At 41.4% G+C, this 22217-nt stretch overlaps 2 protein-coding genes across 2 annotated transcripts; one reads left to right on the top strand and one right to left on the bottom strand.

Moving 5' to 3' along the window:
* Positions 1 to 403: 403 nt before the first annotated feature.
* LOC124147500 (carbonyl reductase [NADPH] 3-like) lies at positions 404 to 7709 on the bottom strand. Its single transcript, XM_046518105.2, has 8 exons — positions 7505 to 7709; positions 6364 to 6445; positions 5474 to 5652; positions 3349 to 3461; positions 2770 to 2898; positions 2217 to 2361; positions 1508 to 1571; positions 404 to 902 (listed from the first exon to the last, which is right to left on the bottom strand). Exons 1-8 carry the CDS (start codon positions 7544 to 7546, stop codon positions 805 to 807), a joined length of 852 nt encoding a protein of 283 aa, XP_046374061.2. The 5' UTR covers positions 7547 to 7709; the 3' UTR covers positions 404 to 804.
* Positions 7710 to 12889: 5180 nt separating this feature from the next.
* Positions 12890 to 20321, top strand: LOC124147533 (carbonyl reductase [NADPH] 1-like). The gene is made up of 8 exons (XM_046518152.2): positions 12890 to 12966; positions 14684 to 14765; positions 15815 to 15993; positions 16223 to 16335; positions 17185 to 17313; positions 18256 to 18397; positions 19122 to 19185; positions 19776 to 20321. The coding sequence occupies exons 1-8, from the start codon at positions 12943 to 12945 to the stop codon at positions 19868 to 19870; spliced, it is 828 nt and encodes a 275-aa protein (XP_046374108.2). The 5' UTR covers positions 12890 to 12942; the 3' UTR covers positions 19871 to 20321.
* Positions 20322 to 22217: the final 1896 nt, after the last annotated feature.

Here is a 22217-nt window from a genome sequence, read left to right on the forward strand (position 1 = left end):
TAATTCTTCCAACATCTCGTGACATTCTCGTCAGTCCAAATTAGTGAACTCATTTTTACTTGAGTCTATTCACTTCTGCCTTATAAGGGGTAAATGTCCCTTGCATTCTGATTGGCTAAATTAAATCAGCGTCATAAAAATTTGTTCAAAGTTTGACGAGAAATAGGATCGGTTTCTTATTTAATTAAACTCCCTTAAAAACTTTTTTACGGCATGTTACACAATCAAAAACTTTGTCAAAATGGACTTTGACCAAGTTTTTTATCAAAGTTTTTGATAGTGTAACGGGGGCTTTGTAAACACACCAGCATGCCACATAACGATCAATAAAGACAGTTATATGCACTCAAGCTCCACTGCCTCTAGTGCCGATAGCCAGGCAATATATAACACGACTCATCACTTTCCAATCAACGCATTTTATTACCGATCGGATCGGGTTGTCAGGTTCGGTGACTTCGTTGATTGCGGGTCCTCGTACCACGACGACGTGGGACGTTGTTTATAATTCTAATCAATGTTTTATCTGGTCACCCATTAATTCCTGACCGCCGTCATAACACTGGAATATTCTTGTGTGCTGAGTAAAACGACAAAAAGAAATCTAAACGCCAACGTAGATAAGTAGGTACTCCGCGTGTCTCGAACTACGGACATCTCGATTATCTTCGAGTTATTCACTGTATACATAGTGAGTGTGGGTGTGGCTTGGGCAGATTAATTGGTATCCCCACGAGCCCAGCCACGCCCATCTGGCACCTGAGTGAACTGTTTATATACATTGCTGACTCTCGCGTCCAGCGGTCACCACCACTTGACCACTGTCCGCTCTGCCAGGAACTGACCCCTGGGGCGGGCAGCGTTGCGGGGTAGGAGCGACAAGTACATGGGGGTGTCCGCCCCTGAAACACATGTAACAAAGGGATATACTTAGTTTATATCTGTAAATATATTAAAATGTATTACATGTGACAAAAGGTCTGTTACCCTTTATTGTTTTCATCGAATCTGAGTTTTTATCAGGAAGGAATCAATTCAATAATTTTAAGGCATTTGTTTTATCACGAAACACAAAAGCAAACATGCACAAACGGACGCAGGCATGCACACGCGTTCGTACAAACGCTCGCCCGCACAAACTGCTAACTGACCTTGATCCAAACCCGTGAAGATCCGGGTAGAGAATAGGTCTTCAGAACGCCATGCTTGCCGTAAAAGGTGACTATGCTTGTCGTAAAAAAGCGACTATGCTTGTCGTAAGAGGCGACTAACAGGATCGGCGGTCAGGCTCGCTCTCTTGGTTGATGCATGGCATCGTATCCCAATTCCGTAGATCGATGCTCATGATGTCAATCACTGGACTGTCTGGACTTTTATTGTGAGTTAACTCTCTTGTCTCGGGAAGATGGGTACGGACTCAATTATTAACAGACCGCCGTCATATAGCTGGAATATTGTCGAGTGTGGCGTTAAACAAACAAACAAACACACAAACAAACAAACAAACCTTGATCTACTGTGAGGCTACCTTCATAGCGAGACATGTCCGTTCTCACGTGACCCGGGCAACACTGAAATGACAGCGAGTGGGTGACCTTTACTACTGCATTCCTGCATTATCAAGGATGCACCAATAATTGGCTTCATCCCAGATACATGTGTACATCTCAACCATTTTGGAATCGAACCCATGTCAACGTCGTTAACGAGCAAACGTTTAACCACACGACTCTCAAACCTCCCCTTTAATAACACAATAGACCTTTAACAACGAACTCAATGTCTACCCCAGTTAAATGCATCGGTTAAACACTGAATGAAGCCAGGTTATTCAAATATTATTAATCTAATACCAGTTACATCTACATTAACTTAAAATACCAGAACTATACAATGACGACTGATGACCCGCGAAAATCCGGGTTAGAATAGGTCTTCAGCAACCCATGCTTGCCGTAAAATGCGCCTATGCTTGTCGTAAGAGGCGACTAACGGGACTGGGTGCTCAGGCTCGCTGACTTGGTTGATGCATGTCATCGATCCCAATTGCGTGGATTGATGCTGATGATGTCAATCACTGGATTGTCTGGTCAAGACTCGATTATTTTCAGACCGCCGCCATATAGCTGGAGTGCGGCGTTAAACAACAAACCAAAAACAAAACAATAACGATTGCTGATACAAAATACTATACAACCACTCCAAATACGACATACCGCATTGACGACAATATCCCCTCTCGAGTCGTCAACAGCTTCCCTGCTGAGAATGGCAGACATCAAACAAACCCCGACTTTAGATACATCGTACTCGGCGTCTGTTGGCCATCCTACCCTGAAGTGGCCCCCCATCTCCCCCTTCCTGCAACACGGTGATAGTGTAGGTTAGCCACCCACCTCGAAAGTAAAACAACGATAGGCGAAAACAAAAATGTATTGTCGGAAAAGCTAGAAAAATGTTATTTTTCTGGGTTCACGGACTAAATGCGAATCATAAGGCAATCAAATTATATATTTAAAATTAAAGCAAATCTACCTAATCTAGCCTATCCCAACTTGATAGTGATATTCCTAAAAAGCTACTTTTACAGGTAAAATGATGATAAACTTACGTGTGTTGTCATTCATGTATGAAATGGTCGAAACCCTGGAGAAATTACCTGACACCTGTCCCGAGGTGATGACCACACACCGCACTACAATTTTCAAAACAGCGTTAAGCCAAGTCATTCATTCTATGACGAACGCGATAAGTCCAGTCCGGCTATACCTGACGTAGTCCTGCAAGAGCAGCTCCAACTGGGCCATGGTCAGGTCCGGCTTCAGCAGCTGACACAGGAGGTCCTGGGAGAACTCGGTGATGATCGAACTGATACAGAAGCAGGTCACGTTCACCACCCTGAAACGTCGTGAGGATAATGTAACTTCAACGTTGAGTGAGGTCCTAATGGAAAAGCAGTGTATTTAGTTTCCCTGAAGAATAGTGGTATTCCTTGGGGAAACTGTTTATCTATCACGTCAAAACCCAAGCATTTCCTGAGGTAGCGAGGTCCCTTGTACAATCAATGTTTCTAGTGTGATATCTCGTGCATTATATACCTTGCGTGAGATCTCGTGTATTATGTAGGTCGTGTGAGATCTCGTGTATTATGTAGGTCGTGTGAGATCTCGTGTATTATGTACTTCGTGTGAGATCTCGTGTATTATGTACTGTGTGTGAGATCTCGTGTATTATGTACCCTGCGTGAGATCTCGTGTTACGTACTTCGTGTGAGATCTCGTGTATTATGTACTTCGTGTGAGATCTCGTGTATTATGTACCTCCTGTGAGATCTCGTGTATTACGTACCTTGCATGAGGTCTCAACAAGGGCCACAGCCGCCTCGTCACAGACAAAGTGCCGAAGAAGTTACATCCCACCGTTTCCTTGATCCTTCTGGGAAAGGGAACACCAGCCTCCCTCTATAAGAAAGCCATTATATTCCCAAAGAAAATATTCAAAAATGTAGTGATAATATGATATCACACTTTCGGATATCATAACGACGTCGTTGTATTTCAATAAAGATTTAAATATATCAAATACATGATTTCAAAAAAACTAATACTTTTGTTGTTGTTGTTGTTGTTGTTGTTGTACTTCTTAAAACGCCTACTGCTCTATTTTACGCTGCGTTGTGTCTCATAAAAACGTATTGGGTTGGCTTTGTATTGCTAATAACCCGTGCTATATGAAGTAATACTGAAATTCATATACATGTATGGTACGAGTCGTAAAATATTGATAACATTATTTCGCTTCTGTTATTGGGAAAACGTTCTCTATCTGTTAAACTGCAACAGCTCCCTGCACATAAATTTGGGATGATTGTTCTGTGCACATATACACCTAGAAATTAATAAAACACCTTCTGACAAAACAAAGAACAGTCATATATCCGTTTATTAAAAAAACAACCAAGATCAAGTTTCATGATACTCATTCATAGAATTGCTGTCTATCTCGAGTACAGTCATAGCAAAAACTGACTGTGTCGCCCCCAAACACAGACACGACCGTGAAGCATGAATACCCTCGAGTTTCAGGAAAAAAATACTTGATGCAAGTAAGGGTATATAAAGTTTATCTTTGAACATGTAACCATGGCACGCAGGAGGCGGTTAGGGGAACTCCGTTGGCAAAGTATTGGCATGCATAACAGGTATGTCATACACAGCCATTGGACGTCAACTTGGCTATGACCATACTGTCATCAGCTGACTCGTAAGAAAACACCGCCAGACACGTGAAGCAAAGGACCGTCCTTGACCACCCCGAAAGACAACTGTGCGGGAAGACAAGGCTCTAGCACATCTTGTGAAGCGACAATCCTTTGCTTCGAGTAAAGCTCTGAAAGAACAATGGCTTCTCAACAGGCATCTGTCCACCAGAACTGTCCGAAACTGGCTAAAATAATTTCGGCTGTTAACTGCTCATCATGAGGGACTTCAAATGGCTTGGTGTATGGCTCGACGTCATTAGCATCTGAGGACTTGGCGACAGATCCATTGGTCTGATTAAGGCAGATTCTTGCTGCACGTCACTGATGGGCGAAGGCGGGTTTGGAGACACAGAAACACTGCGTACACCTCTAGGAACATTGTTCCTAAAGACCCGCATGGTGGAGGCTCCGTCATGGTGTGGGGAGCAATGTGTCATGACTGTAAACTGGACATGGTAACAGTACGAGACAATGACAACGGCGATTGTTATATCCAGGACGTCCTCAATCCTGTTGTGACACATTTTGGCAATAACTCACTTGCCACTCGACCTGTGTTTATTGACGACAATGCTGGACCCACCCATCGCTTACGTGCTGTGACGGCATTTCTACAAGGACACGCTACTGACACTTTGCCTGGACCCGCTATGAGTCCAGATTTGAAACCACTGGAACATGTTGGGGACATTGTTGAAGGTCGGCTGGAGGCAATGGATCCACCAGTACAAAATATGGCAGCTTAAGAGGCTGCATTGCATCGCGGGTGACAGCAGTTACCTCTTGGTTGTACCAGAAGACTCACTGGAGGAATGAAGAGTAGGTAGAATCATCCAGGCACAGGGCGGTTACACTCGCTACTGATTTTCGGGATTGTGATTATTTTTGAAAGATAACAATGAACGTTGTTTTTGGAAAGTAATGGTCGTCCATACCTGATCACGGAACTTCCCAGATTCCTATAATTTCCGTGCTTATTATTTTTGCTTAATTTTAGCACTATCGCAACTGTGTTAAATGTTAAACATTTGCATCTATCTCCGTGTTAAGAGTCTCACTTTGTACACAAGACATGTCATTCTCTACCATAGCTCAGGCTTGACGCGAATGAGACCTTGTTGTTTGACAGATATGGTCGCAAAACCAGGGGCTATTTAATTAATGTCTTGGTGTATATAAATATAATATTTTATAGAAGTCTAATGGGTTTACCCTGAATTTTATGGCGGCGTTATTGACCAGAACGTCCAGTCCGTCGTAGTTGTCCTTCAGGAACGTCGCAAGGGCGTCCACGCTGTCGGTGTCAGTGATGTCCAGTTGGTGGAAGCGAGGCCGGAGTCCCTCCTGATTGAGGTCAGCGACGGCCTGCTGACCCCGGTCAACATTTCTTGCTGCATGACGGGAGTGAGTCAGTAAGTTAGTTTGGTTTAACGCGCTTTGAAATATATTTCACTTATATCCCAACATGACTTTGTCAGCTTTCTGTGGAAGGAAATCCCAAAGTGATACATGTCTTAGACGTTTACCACTTTGATTAAACCCACGATCACGGGTATGGTGCTGACACACCCGGAGACATTACCAGGGTGCCTATTGGCTTCAAACCCATGATCATACAGGTTTCTGGCAAGGGATGCAACAGAGAAATGGTTTAGACGACTGGACTTTCTCCTGCCGGGGAAGATGGTAAATTACTCCAGTTCCAGACAGGCCGAGTGTTGATATTATTTTATAAAGACCATTCAAGTTGTTTTTATAACTTGGAATACGAATCCACCGACGCAACTTATATATCATGGGAATAAATAATAATTTGAGAACAATAATGTTTTGGTACTGCGGAATCTGGTAACTGGTATCAGCAATGAAAAAAACATAAAAGAAAGTCAAGTTAGGAAGCGAAGTAAACATTGTATTATATTTTTTCATATAGATTGATCAACGCCCCTACGGTTTAGAAGCAAATCACAATAGCATTCCGCCCACTGCCTCGACTATACCTTTACACAGATTAACCGCAGCGCCAATGTCCGCCACGCACGCTCCAATTGTTGCAGGAAGTAAATATATAAAAAAGTAAAATAGTTTCTCCGTGTACCCACCTGTTAGAATGACGTCACCATCAAACTGCTTGCACAATGCTCTGACAATACCGAACCCGACGCCCTTGTTAGCTCCTGTGATCTGAAGCAGTGAATACAGGGGCCGTATCAAGGTATTTCACCTCATAATCACAATACCTTTTACCAAAAAGCGATACCTTAAAACACGACTCCGAAAGAAAGAGTTTAGAATTGTAAAATAATAAAACACTATTTTTTAGATCGTCGACATCTAATTGTGTTTCAAACAATATTTTAATCCGAAAGGGAAACGAGACCGGCTTCATAAACACCGTACACATGTCAACATAATCAAAGAACTTCTTCAAGAACAAAGAAGTAACAAGAATGCCTATTTAAGATGCTGATGGAAACGAATAAAGGGACAATGAAAGATATAGGGGAATAAGCTTTACTGTCGTCAGTACATTTGAAAGAGCGCGCATACAAATTTAACATAAGTCAGGATCAAATGTTGAGATGTGTTTGTGTGCATTGTTTCCAACGCGTATTTGGTTGACAAGGCTGGGAACCCATGATAGCATATCATTTTTTATCACATCACTTTATTTTTCCCATCTAAGCACACGGATTATTTCACGCATACGTCAGCTAAGGAATAAGAAAGTTTGGCTTTATCGATGTGTTATTTCACAAGAAAAATAGTTCGTCATGTGATCGTTTGTTAATCAGGAACTTCGATGCAAACGGTGTATAACTTGATACCCGTGTATACTGATTTAGTCCCACAAGTGAAACTGGTATTTCCAAGAGGGATTCCTCCCCAAGAGATGAGGCAAAGGATGCGGAGTGTTGTAGACTGACACGAAGTGTAATCTTGTTCAGAATTGTTAGGAATCACTAGTTTCACTATTTAACGTGACTATTACATCACTCAACAATCTTGCAGTCGTTGCCATCCTCACATGATTATATCTCGATATCTAATTATACACCGAAAGTTCATAAACCACAAACGCTTTTCTCAAAATCGACCGTCATGTTGTACTGGGGTGATCGGGGGTATGCGGTGTTCAGGGATGTCATCCAATACGACTACGTCATTACTACACGAGGCATGATGATTGTGTGGCAGAATAAAGCGAGTGGACCCACGACGAGTTGATGAGTTTGTACATACCACTGCCACTCTCCGGCCTGAAGTGGTTGTCCGTGGATTCATTTGGTTGAAACGTCTGGTGTTATCCACGATTGAGATTACAACGGAGTCTAGACCACATGACAACACCGACGTACACTGGTCCAACGTCCCAAAACACAATACATTGTGAAACTCGAGATGTATGCAGTATCACAAACAAGCACGTGTTGAAAATCAACGATGACGGTTAAGTATATTTCTGTAACCAGCCCTGATAAGGGATACTATCTGGTGACACCGTTTATCTGTGACAAAGGTCGTCTGCGCACGTTATTAGATTCGTGTAGTTTCATCGATATTTAAAGGGGATCTCTGCTGCAGCATCTGACTTGTGTCAAGACAATTTGTGTGTGATTAGACTATTCATCAACGATAAGATTTTATCACAAGGGAGATAACCTTGACCACCCAAGTGAAGCAATACCTCTGTGGAAATTCCAGACCATAAGACGAGACTTCGTGGATCGGGTGATCAAGCTCGGTGACTTGTTTGATCGCGTGCCAACGTAACGTGAATCACTGCTCATAATATCAATCATTGGATCGTCTGGTCCAGACTCCTTATTTACAGCCGTCTTCATAAGCTGGGATATTGCTAAGTGTGACGGAAAAAAACAATCAAACAAAACAAATAGACTGATAATACATAATATAGATTGATATACATAATGTTAATAGTCATGGTGTCTTTAGTTGCTGTATACGCTGTCATATTAGGTAAAAAAAACCAAAACATTGGCGAGGCGACGCCATAACGGATTTATTATGCCGAAAAGTGTACACTATCTGGTAACCATATCACACATGTCATGTCAAAATGAAAACTTGACACTTACAACCGTTGAAGCTGAGGGTCAAAGGGAGACTACTCTTCAAATCGTAATGGCCACACCTTGTTGATAAGTGAAACTATAATCTTTATCAATAAAGTGCCGAACGTGATCTTCAACGATATTAATGCCCTTTCACGTCAAAATGAATGATATTAAAACACAAAACAGTGTCGAATAACGAATTTCCGTACCAGAAATTTCATGTGAAAGATGTGAGGTGGGTGTTGGAAAATCCAAAATGGCTGTTACTGACGGTATACAGTCTCATATCAGGTCAGTAACAGCCATCTTGGATTTTTACTCACGCTTTAGGGCTCATGTGGGATCAGTAGTTCTGCTCTCTGATTGGTCAATCTCACTTTGAGGCATAATAAAGATTGATATACATAATGTAGATTGATATACATAATAAAGATTGATATACATAATAAAGATTGATATACATCATGGGTTTGAAAGACTTTGTAAAACTGCCACTCTGTCCAGCCTAGTGTTCATATAAGTACCTACACATTGGCCCAGGGCCGTGTGGGGAACACCTGCCACAGTAACTTAACATTAAAATATGAAGATACTGGGATGAAGCATGGGATTCCTGTAACCTAGTGACCGATTCTTGTAAGAACCAAACAAATGGTGGTCGTTGATTCCAATGCCTGACAGGGCTGGCCGCCATCACGTCCAGACGGCGTTTGGTCGAGGTGTGAGGCAATATGGCGCACTGCAGTGACAGCGTCGTCCTCACCCTCACACATCAGTGAACATGCGAGTAACTGATACGGCTTAAAAGTGGTGATGCGATATGTAGTATATACAGGTTGGGTTGGTTGTCGGTTGTTTCTTATTTGTCACTCCAGGTCAACTGATAAGGGGATATCATTACAGCGGCCCGTGAAGACCCGGGTTAGACTAGGTTTTCAGCAACCCATGCTTGCTGTAAAACGCGACTATGCTTGTCTTAGGACGCAACCAACAGGATCGATTGGTCAGGCTCGCTGATTTGATTGATGCATGTCATCGTATACCAATTGCGTGGATCGATGCTCATGATGTCGATCACTGGATTGTCTGGTCCACATTCGGTCCATTTATTTACGGACCGCCATCATATAGCTGGAATATTGCTGATTGCGGCGTTAAACAGCAAAGAGAGAAAGAAAAAAAGAAAGTGTGTGAAGTGTGTTGGTGTGTATCTTGGTTGATCGTGTGTCATCGCAGCACCTCAACACATTTTGTTAAAAAACCATATGAGCTTCAGTGCCTCATATACACCTTCCCCCACCTCTCCCTCTCTCTTTCTCTCACAAGCAGCGTAAAATCCAACTCACTAACTTGTAAGTAGGGTACATGTTGTTATTTCGAAGGGAGGCAACTCGTGAAAGTACATGGAAGCGGGAGGTCGCTTTTTTACTGTCGGCGAGGTGACACATGTTGTCAGTCGTTCTCTAACACATCGTCACATTTCGTCCTTTTTTGTTGTAAAAGAGTTATAATGTCACCAAGGTAGGTTTAAATGACTGTCAGCATAAGAAATTGGCTTATGCTGTCGCCATATTTGCTGTTGTTTGTGTCGCTGTATTTGGTACGGGTTTTGGTTGTGTGAAGTTTGGTGACTTGTCGCCGGGTGTAAAACACTTGGAACAGACGGGATGGGGATGAGGATACTGCTAATCGTTTTGACTTTGAACAAACGTCCAGTGATGCCACAATTGCTGAAAATACACAATAATTGTATCCAAAAAGGCAATCACCAAAACATTACATTTCCAATGGTCCATTAATATTTATGGTGGCATTTTCGACAGATGAACCAACATTGAAGCTCAAAACTAAGATTTCTTTGGCCTAAGATTTCTAAGATTTCTTTTGATGGATGTTCATAAAAACATTGGTGACGTGGACTTTTGATCAACTGAAGGTCGCCCTGAATGTATGCACGATTGGTGACATCCGTGTCAAGTCTTGTGTCCCACACTCCTTGAGTCAAAGTGAAGGTGCTATATATAACACTGGCCGTAACGCAATTGAAATTGTTGACACATGAAACTGAACACATCAGTATGTATTTTCAAGCATTTGGTTACCGTCAGTACGTACCTCCAACAGTTGTGTTAACAAAGCAAGGAGACAAGCCTGCACCAGGGATTGTCATACTTCACTACTCTTGTGATTGGCTGCATTCAGAAAGAAACTTGCCGAGCTTCAACGTGTCCTTCGTGGAGCAAAACACCCTCACTTATTTCAAGTATGAATATGTACTTCATTGTGATCTATCTGGTCTAGAATCCAAAGTACCAGTGGTATAGGTATAGGGTTCAGTCCTTTATCCGACTGAGGCGTAGATGACAGCATAGTGGCCAGTTTTTAGGAGGCTGAGTCACTTGCTGAACAATTGGAAACAGTTAACAGTACTAGTTACTGAAGGATTTAAGAAAACTCAAAGAGTCGTATGAAACCCCATTTGCACGTGATATTTCTTCTGATTCCTAATTACAAACAGCTGACCTGTGTGATGAGATTCTGCTCTTTGAATTATCTACAAAATGTGTGTTGGAATTCTGGGACCATTCCTGAAACCTTGACACATGCCATCATTGTTCCAGTACCAAAATCAGAGAAAGATACAACTATGCCTGTTTCAAATAGTCCACACTTCCAATCTGTGCAAATCAAAAATTGATATAATTCAACCTACTCATGTAAATCCCTCTCATACATGATAATTGTATTTACTCTCGATTCGCTGTGCAGAGTTGCGCCAGAAACCTATGATTGTCGGTTCGAATATCCCGGTTCTCGCCAATTATGTTTCTAGGTTTGTCCAGCACCATACCCGTGCTCGTGGGTTTCACCGAAATGGTAAACGTCTGAGACCTGCATCACTTCAGGCTTTCCTCCCACATTAAGCTGACACGCCATGACATAACTAGAATAATGTTAAAAGTGGCGTTAAAACCAACTCACTCACTCACTCAAACCTGGACCTGTTTGGATCTGTATTCAGCTATTAGCAATAACAATGAGTCAAGGCATCATAAAAGCTGTATCTCAGGATTTTCTGAATGAGCACGTTGCCAACTTCACCCACATGTTTACTGATGCCTCCAATGATTTGGCCATGGTACATCCTGCTCGAGCATACTGGATTGCCGACGCAAATGAGTTCGAACTAAATGATCATTTCTCAACAGTTGAATCCTCCAAACTCTTTGATGGGTTAATGGGTATGATCACAAGACAGTTACATTTACTGACTCCATGGGAACTGATAAAAATATTGAAGCTGGTATCAGTGGTTCCCGAAGTGACAATGCACGTGAACTGTTAAAGCTGGATAAATTGTTGAACTGAAAATGCATTACCTGCTCATATTGGGCTGCTGCATGGTAATGAGACAGCAGACATCTTGCGAAATCTGGCTCACAAAATCTTGCGGGAACCATATCTCAAATCAGATCCCAACACCACGATTTTCGTAAACTGTTTTGCCATAAGCTGTAAACAGTTGTGACATGCTGGGACTACTGGTCAACAATTGTATGCGGTTTGTCCTGTTAACACCAATAGGACATTTCTTCGTCGAAAGCAACGGGAGGAGGTTATAATTACAAGACTTTGTCTTGGACACATGGTTAAATGCTTACAGCAGTGCCATTGATAAAGCGGTCTTCCCTGTACACTGTGATGTAAATACTCCCGAGACAGTGAAACAGGCCACAATCATATCAGACTTAAATTATATAGTGCAGTACTACATTTCCTCAAATTACACTTTGGCGCCCCGACATATTTCATGGTTAAGTTCAGTGGACAATTTTTTGTGATGTGGGTAAAATTCATATAATCCCGAAGACCAATATATTGATACATTTTGCATTGACTTTTAAACCATTAACGGCTTTCTTTATTTGTGTGATCTGCTTTTTTTAAATGGAATTAGTACTTACTTTTTAGAAATGAAATAGTGTTTACAAGCGGTATTAAATTAAAAAATAGAGATCACGAAGCGACCTTGAATGATGCAACTAGCCCTTAAACTCTAATACCATATGATGCCATATAATAGTACATGGGAGAAAATATTCTTCCTGTAGCTCAATTCATCCCTAATATCAACAGCTGTTATAACTTGTACAATAACTTGTAAATAATCCAGCTTCCATATCTCTTGTAATCTCATTTTCGTCAAAACGAATTAGCTTTTTCTATTTCATACATATGTGTAAATCTCGAAGACTAGCACGCTACTATTTTTATTTGTTTGTTGTTTAACGCCGCACTCAGCAATATTCCAACTATAAGTAAATAATCGAGTCTGGACCAGACAATCCAGTGATGGACATCATAGAGAATCGATCCGCGCAATAGGAATACGATGACATGCATCAATCAAGTCAGCGAGCCTGACCACCCCACCCCGTTAATCGCTTCTTACGCCATGCATAGTCGCCTTTTACGGCAAACGAAGACCTTGTCGAACCCGGGTCTTCACGGGTCGCTATGATGATATCCCCTTATCAGCTGACCTGGATTGATAACTCGGACAGGCATAAGTGGTTCACCTGGTCGTCACAAGAAGCAGTCATGTCGTCCAAGCGTGTAGCCGTGGTAGGTTCACCTTCCTCTTGTTTAGTTGTACTGACCTGTGTGTCTTATCCCTAAAGATCTTCAATTAGAATTTTTAGGAATAATATATTTCTATATATGGAGGAACACATGGTCGTGTTTAACAGATAACACAGCGTTTCCTCGTCATATTTCAGCTCAATTGTTATAGCGTTAACTAAAGCTTTTAGAGTTTATTTATAATGATATAACTTTTGGAGTTTATTTATTATTATATAATATAATTATATATAATTCCATGATTATACTTGAATACAGTTACTAGTACGTTAACATTTGAGGCGTGTTGTTATTGTATCTACGCTTTACAGGGGGACGCGACCAATGCCACTGTTTAACAATATTCGTTATGTTAGCCTGAAACCAGTTAAATAATTTGTCACAGCAAACAGCAAAAATATTTAAACTTGTAAGTGGTATTGCGGGTCGTAGTTACGGAATATAGAGTGCACAGTTCAAAGAAAGCTTGGCCCCGGAGGCTCTACTTCTAATCACCCCATTCAGGTCAGGTTGGTATCTGGCGGTCCTTGCGGACAAGGTCACAATGCATATGGGGCAGGCCAGTAATGTGTTGCCTCGTCATGTAGGAGTTGCGTTGTCGTAGCTGTCGTTGTTGTATCTCCGAGAGTTGCTGATGGTTGGACCCGTTGTATTAAACGTCTCATATATCCAACGCTGTAAATCAGCTGCACCAACGTTTTCATGACGATGGAAGAAAAACCCCAAACTAACTCACTTTGGGCGCACAAGGACTGAATTCATAGCGATGTTCGGGCACGCTACAGTTTTCCTTTTGATCAACTCACAAACAAACTATATTACGGAACGATCGATGTTTAGGCCCGATGTCATTTCAACAGGAATTTAACGAGTGCGTTTAACGTCATGGAAACATTAAGGGGAAAAACAGAATTTAATGACATGTTATAATTAATGAAAGCCCTATACACTTAGGAGGCATTAGTTAATGATGGTCTGATGAACGTTTAATACAATATCTTGAGTGCTTGCCAGTAACTAATTATACATTAATAGTTCAATGTATAATTATGTTTAAATATAGCCGATAGTTACTAAAAGTTTGATGCAACAAGATTGTTGTAAGAGATGAGCATGCAGATATTACTTCTAGAAATACGTCCACGAATGAGTGAGTGAGTTAGGTTTAACCCCGCTTTTAACAGTATTCCAGTTATATCGCGGCGTGTCAGCTTAATATGGGAGGAAAGCCCGAAGTGATCCAGGTCTCAGACGTTAACCACTTCGGTGAAACCAACGAGCACGGGTATGGTGCTGACAAACCTAGAAACATAATCGGAGTGAACCGGGATTCGAACCCACGATCATAGGTTTCTGGCGTGCGCACGGGACGCAACTCTGCACAGCGAATCGCGGAATACGTCCACGAATCTGAACAAGGAAAAAAACAACAGGTAACCTTGAAAACTCACATGAAGCAATACGCATCCGTGGGGAATCCGGGTCGCAGTTGGACCCCCAGCAATATATTGGTCGTACGGGGCTCAGTCGATCCCCAACGGCGTCTGATGTTGCTGATAATATCAATCACTGGTTTGTCTGATCCAGAATCGATTGTTTATAAGCCGCCTTCATATAGCTGTAATATCGCTGAGTGTGGCGTTAGACAACAAACAAACAAACATCGATACCCAGCGTGATCTATTTGCGTTGTCTTCAGGTGACGGGAGCCAACAAGGGGGTGGGGTTTGGTGTTGTCCGGGCGCTGTGCAAACAGTTTGACGGTGACGTGATACTTACAGGTGAGTAGGAGTAAAAAGAGCGGATTACAATTTTAAATACAGCTGACCTGCACAGCTCATGTGGACTATCAATCGTAAATTGTTTCGTGTGCTCATACATAAGAGTATTTTTGTTTCCCACTGAGAGTATACGAAATACGTCACGCATATGTGTAGGCTGAAACAAATAAATATCATAAAGACTGGATCCAAGCTGTCTTTGTCCGGCGCAATATTTATAATACCCATGTAAACACTTGATATACGCCTTTTGACATGGCACAGTGCCAGGTGACATAGGGAACTATATTTTAGGGATAAAAAATGAATATTGGTTAGTTGATTTGGGATAATGAATTTATACCCCAGTCAATCAATGATACAACTTTATCAGGATGATACTGAAGTTATAATATATACACCCCAGTCAATCTCTCATATCAATCATACAACGCTATCCCGGGGGTAATTTATACCCTAGTCAATCCCTCATATAAGTCATACAACTCTATCCAGGGGATATTGAAGCTACACCCCAGTCAATCTCGCATGTCAATCATACAACTCTATACAGGAGATATTGAAGTTACACCCCAGTCAATCTTTCATATCAGTCATGCAACTCTATCCAGGAGATATTGAAGTTACACCCCAGTCAATCTTTCATATCAGTCATGCAACTCTATCCAGGGGATATTGAAGTTACACCCCATTCAATCTCTCATATCAGTCATGCAACTCTATCCTGGGGATAATGTATACCCTAGTCAATGTCTCTTATCAGACATACAACTCTATCCAGGGGATATTGAAGTTACACCCCAGTCAATCTCTCATATGAATCATACAACTCTATCCCAGGGATATTGAAGTTACGCCCACGTCAATCTCTCATATCAGTCATACAACTCTATCCCGGGGTAATTTATGCCATAGTCAATCTCTCATACCAGTCATACAACTCTATCCCGGGGGTAATGTATACCCCAGTCAATCTCTCATATCAATTATGTAACTCCATCACGGGGATACGACATTTATATTTATACCCAAGACAATATCTCATGCAGCTCGAGATGTTGACCGGGGTCAGCAGGCCGTCACTGACCTCAACCAGGAGGGACTCCGGCCTCGCTTCCACCAACTGGACATCACTGACACCGACAGCGTGGACGCCCTCGCGACGTTCCTGAAGGACAACTACGGCGGACTGGACTTCCTGGTCAATAACGCCGCCATTGCTTACAAGGTACACGACGGTAACTTAGCAATGGTGTAGGATTCACTGTACATGCATTGTGCCGTCTGAACGATGGCGAGTATCCCTACACCGGCTGCATGTGGTGAAAACCGTCGACATATGCAGGTCATGTAGATGATATGATAACATTTTGAATTGAGTCATATATGTAACTGACACATTATCGGTTCCTTTTTGTGTTTGTGTGATACTTCTTGAAATCAAGTTCTCTTCCTAGGCCAAGTCACCCGCGTCATTCTCGGAGCAGGCACTGGAGTCTGTCAGATGCAACTTTACCGGGACACTCAGCGTCACCAGGGCACTCACGCCCCTCCTTCGACCTCACGCCAGGTTGGTAGGCTACTGCTACTACTTCTACTACTACTACTACTACTACTACTATGACTACTACTACTACTACTACTACTATGACTACTACTACTACTATGACTACTACTACTACTACTACCACTACTACTACTACTACTATGACTACTACTACTACTACTATGACTACTGCTGCAGCTGCTCTACTGCTGCAACTACAACAATTACTGCTACTGCTACTACAACAAGAAGCTTCTACTACTACTTTTACAATTACTGCTACTACTACTTCTCATACTACTACTACTCCTACTGCAAATCCATCTACTACGTACATGTATTTTACTGCTACTACAGTTCCTACTACTGCTACTTCTACCTGGAGTTCTGCTCCTACTTCAAGGAGGCGTTGTCTGTTTGGTTGTGATAATGGTGGTTGTGTGGTGTTGGGAGGGGTGGGGTGGAGAGGTGTGGGGAGGGGTGGGTTAGCTGAGGGTTGCGTTAAGAAGATATGGTTGACTGCCTGGCCATTAAATCGCATGTTACTACAAAAGTGTCGCCATACCCAGGCAGCGCGAGAAATGACCTAAGTTTAACGAGGGTAGTTCGTTAATTACAAGAGTACCTGAGTTACATCAATAAATATGCATTGTCTTTTCTCGTTTTAAGCAGACTGTGAAACGCCATTCAAATGTATTCCATTTACCGGAAATGTCGTTTTTCAATGAATAGCCAAAGTGGTCTAATAGCATCACTCCGTTGACACGAAATATGAATAAATCGACTTCGAGTGATCCAGGTCTAGGTTACACTGAGTGTACACATTTTAATCGGTTAATGTAGAATGTGTGGAAAGACTCATCTCTGTTTCAGGGTCGTAATAGTATCCAGCGAGGCTTCTAAGAGGGCGGTGGACAAATGTTCTTCCGAACGACAGGCGCAGTTCCGAGATCCGAGCTTGACCATGGAAGGATTACAGTCACTGATGGCGGAGTTTGTACAGTGAGTGCACCCCCAGCACACAGGGGACGTTTATTATTGCCAAGAGCTCACTGTCACACTGTAAATCTATTTCACATAGAAAAGATAAAAACATGAAAACGATGACCATATTTACACACCTCTCTAATACATTTTCATAGTTACTTGAATACTCATTTATAATCAAGACCTGCATAATATGTGCAAATGTGACGGCCAAATGATTCGCGCATTTCAATCATTGGTCAAAACTTCGGATTACAAGTTATTTTCCTATCATGCATTAATTTGGGATATACTGTCCCTTCGTGTGGTGTATGTGTGTCGTCTCGTAAATATTTATGTAAATGGGTGCATTGCAGTTCTATCGAACTTCGTTTACATAAACTCCAACATGGATGGTCAGAATCGGCACTGGGTTCTCTTACGAAATTTCAGATGAGATAAGGACCGTGTGATAATGTGTGACGGCGTGGATCAATGCTCATACTGTCAACCACTGGTTTGTCTGGTCCAGAGTCGATTATAAACACGATGTAAAATATGCACATGAAAGCGTTTATCGTGTGAGATAACATTTATTCACTCACTTGTCATTCATACAATACCAATAGAAAAATAATTTATTTTGACTGAAGGTTAATTTTAACACATGAACACGTTAAATCAAGGCCTACTTATTTACAGTACTATATATGGGACATAACCCATGGAGATCCGGTTTATAATCGGTCTTCATCAATCCATACTTGTCGTTGGAGGCGAATACAGGATCGTATTGTCAGGCTCGGTGACTTGGTTGATGCATGTATTTGTATCCAAATGGAGTAGAGGCTCATGGTATCCATCACTTTATTGTCTGGTCCAGACTCGATTAGGTAAAGACCGCCATCACAAAGATTGAATATTGCTGAGTGCGGTGTTAAACAACAATCATAGAGTGCATTATGTTTTCCACGCCAGGGACACTGCCGCGGGAACTCATGAACAACGGGGCTGGCCGAACACCGCTTATGGAGTGTCAAAGATCGGCGAGACAGTGATGGCGTTTATACTCACGCGAGAACTTGCCGCAGACTCGCGAGAGGATATAATTGTCAATGCTGTAAGTCTCGTCGCCAGTTTACCTATCTTGTCGCCAGAACACTTTGTTACCAGTGTGAAATATATGAACACTCTGCTAGCATTATGAAGTATATTAACTCTAGGTGACTTTATGCAGTATATGAACACTATGTTAGCAGTATGAAGTATAATAACTCTAGGTGACTTTATGCAGTATATGAACACTATGTTAGCTGTATGAAGTATATAAACTCCAGGTGACTTTATGCAGTATATGAACACTATGTTAACTGTATGAAGTATATTAACTGTAGGTGACTTTATGCAGTATATGAACACTATGTTAGCAGTATGAAGTATATTAACTCTAGGTGACTTTATGCAGTATATGAACACTATGTTAGCAGTATGAAGTATATTAACTCCAGGTGACTTTATGCAGTATATGAACATTATGTTAGCTGTATGAAGTATATTAACTGTAGGTGACTTTATGCAGTATATGAACACTATGTTAGCTGTATGAAGTATATTAACTGTAGGTGACTTTATGCAGTATATGAACACTATGTTAGCAGTATGAAGTATATTAACTCTAGGTGAGTTTATGCAGTATATGAACACTATGTTAGCAGTATGAAGTATATTAACTCTAGGTGACTTTATGCAGTATCTGAACACTGTGTTAGCAGTATGAAGAATATTAACACTGTGTTAATGAACACTATGTTAGAAGCATGGAGTATATGTTTCTTGTATTTCAGTGTTGCCCTGGTCACGTAGACACAGACATGTCCAGTCACTTGGGGCCGCTGACCATTGACCAAGGTAAATATCCACAGCACTCTCGGCTTTATGAATTGAAGGGCGGATACAAGTAGAATTGACTGAGGACAGTGTGTGTGTTCTACGCTGTATTGAAGGGCGGATACCAGTAAATTGACTGAGGACAGGACAGTGTGTTCTACACTGTATTGAAGGGCAGATGCCAGTAGAGTTGACTGAGGACAGTGTGTTCTACACTGTATTGAAGGGCAGATGTCAGTAGAAATGACTGAGGACAGTGCGTTCTACACTGTATTGAAGGGCAGATGTCAGTAGAATTGACTGAGGACAGTGTGTTCCACACTGTATTGAAGGGCAGATGCCAGTAGAGTTGACTGAGGACAGAGTGTTCTACACTGTATTGAAGGGCGGATGTCAGTAGAATTGACTGAGGACAGGACTGTGTGTTCTACACTGTATTGAAGGGCAGATACCAGTTAATTGAATGAGGACAGGACTGTGTGTTCTACACTGTATTGAAGGGCAGATGTCAGTAGAGTTGACTGAGGACAGGACTGTGTGTTCTACACTGTATTGAAGGGCGGATGTCAGTAGAGTGAATGAGTGGTAATTGGTTCCTCCTGGTCTTGCAGGCGCCGACACGCCGGTCTTCTTAGCTCTGCTACCCCCCGGTGCGGAGACACCAAAGGGACAGTTCTGTCGTCTCAAAAAGGCCGAGGACTGGTGACATGGAACCAGGAAGTAGTAAACCACTGTCGTGACTTCACCCAGCCACTGCAGAAAAATATGTGCTCGGCAAACACTTGGCGGAGGATATTTTTCATAATGTCATAATAGTATTTCCACCAAAAATAGACTGTGCACTGAGGTTATGGCGATTTTGTCTAAAGACAGGGAGAACTCACGCTGAAGGCGGATTTCATGTGTTACTGGTTTGTGAACAGGATTCCATATTGAAATATGTATATATCCAAATATGTTGGATCATTATGTTTGCATTCCTTTAATGCAGTCAGGTCATCTGAAAAATATAAGGTGCTATGTAATACCTCTACGTATTTGTATAAAGTGAAAAAATAAGAAATGCACTGACAATAATATTGCATGATGACTTATCGACTAGTTGCCTTTATACTGAAATAGATGTGTCTGTATGTTCAAATTTCGTTTCAATAAATATTGACTTATATATCAAGACTTCATTGCTCGTTAAGACTTACGTACATATACCGCTGGATGCTTTAACATTTGGAGGCATAATACGAGTGAATAAACAAAGATGTCACACATTGTACCACTTTCAGAAATCAATCCCGAGTAGAGAATACATCCAAGTTTGTTCCTCGTTTCAGAACTCCATAACCGAAGGGTTTGATAGGAAAGGGGGGTTCTGGATATTAGCCTTGAAAATAAAGGGCAGAATACGTTGAAAGAGGTAGAACAATCGAATCGTTTTTATCTGGTGTATAAAGTGTATGGTATTTGGTAGAACTTTCGAAATAGCTTTTCTCAGGAAATAATGGTCTACGAATCTACACCAATACATTGCCAAATGCAATGAACCAGAAGTTCCATTAAGTTGTATGGATTCTTATTTACTCATGATCACCAACTTCTGGAATGCTAATCAAAACTTGACACAAATTGTATGTTATTTTGGTCTATGTTCTCGCAACTCCAGAACAAAGCCAGGTGAGGATTTAGAGGTGATGATTAAAAACTATCGTATAATTTATATTATTTCTAAATTTGCAAAATGGTTTTAATTTCAAATTTGTAATACTTCTATCATAAATCCGGAAAACTAAGACGCATAATGTGTGTGTGTGTGAATGTGTGTGTGTGTGTGAATGTGTGTGTGTGTGTGAATGTGTGTGTGTGTGTGTGAATGTGTGTGTGTGTGTGAATGTGTGTGTGTGTGTGTGTGTGTGTGTGTGTGTGTGTGTGTGTGTGTGTGTGTGTGTGTTATATTTTCCAATTTTTAAAACTTTCCAATCAAAGATATGTAAAATAAAAACTAGGTAGCAGTACCAGTAGCCAGAACAGTTCGTTTTTCTTATATGATATAGCTAGCCTAAGATATTTTCAATTGAAATATATGAGGTATAATCTTTAACCCCTTTTTTAAGACACCCGAATCAACGAAAATGCTCTTGAAACAACAAGTACTATCGATTAACGTCTTGGTATTAACCCGCCAGGGGAAGAAAAACCGACCTTTCGCTCTCCACGGAGACGCTCAACTAACTACACGACGGAGGCGTTCATTTATTATAGACTTTCACTGTCAAAAGAGGTATAACGTTTCCAGGTGGCTTCACCCAAAGAGATGACTCGTTGCATTACACTGTGCTCAAAAATTATTCCTTTTCAAAGTTATTTTAAGCATAAAGTTAACTTGGCCATATTTTCTCGATGGCGTCTGACTGAAACTGACCTCAGCAGCAGTGTTACAATAAGGGAAGTGAGACCGTATCATCATATCATAGGTTGAATAGGGAGACCAGATTAAAGACAACACAACATTGCCTACAACTCTACATCTACATCGAAACGTGGCTATATGCAATGAACAAGAAGTTGTCATCCACAAAGTTTTATGTTTCTCTTATTTATCCACGAGCTTTTAGAATGTCAATCAAACACTGACAATGTATCCAACAGGCTAACAACACAACGCTGGCAGTCAGTGTCCACATAACCGACATGTTTGACAACCAGGAAGTTGTTTCAGCTTAACGTATTAGCTGGGGACACCTGCACGTAATGCTACACGGGTAAATGTACACTTGTGATGGGGAAAAAGTGTAAAGCTGCTTACATACATACAATAATTTGACATGCACGTATTCCTTTGTCACTTACCTTGCGTGTAAACGCAGCGAAAGCTCAGAGTTCATATTAAAAAGAATATTAAGTTTGTATTCTGTCAACAGTTCAAGCAAAATTTACGCTTGGTGGCCAATGCTTTTCACCTTTCAAAACATATCTTAGGTTCAAGGATATAATCAATACATGACTTTGACATGGTGCACTCGTTTTAGGCCCAGTAACATGTTCTGGTGGTATGTTAT

This window comes from Haliotis rufescens, unplaced genomic scaffold, assembly GCF_023055435.1.
Source record: "Haliotis rufescens isolate VD_foot unplaced genomic scaffold, xgHalRufe1.0.p SCAF_7, whole genome shotgun sequence".
NCBI lineage: Eukaryota > Metazoa > Mollusca > Gastropoda > Lepetellida > Haliotidae > Haliotis > Haliotis rufescens.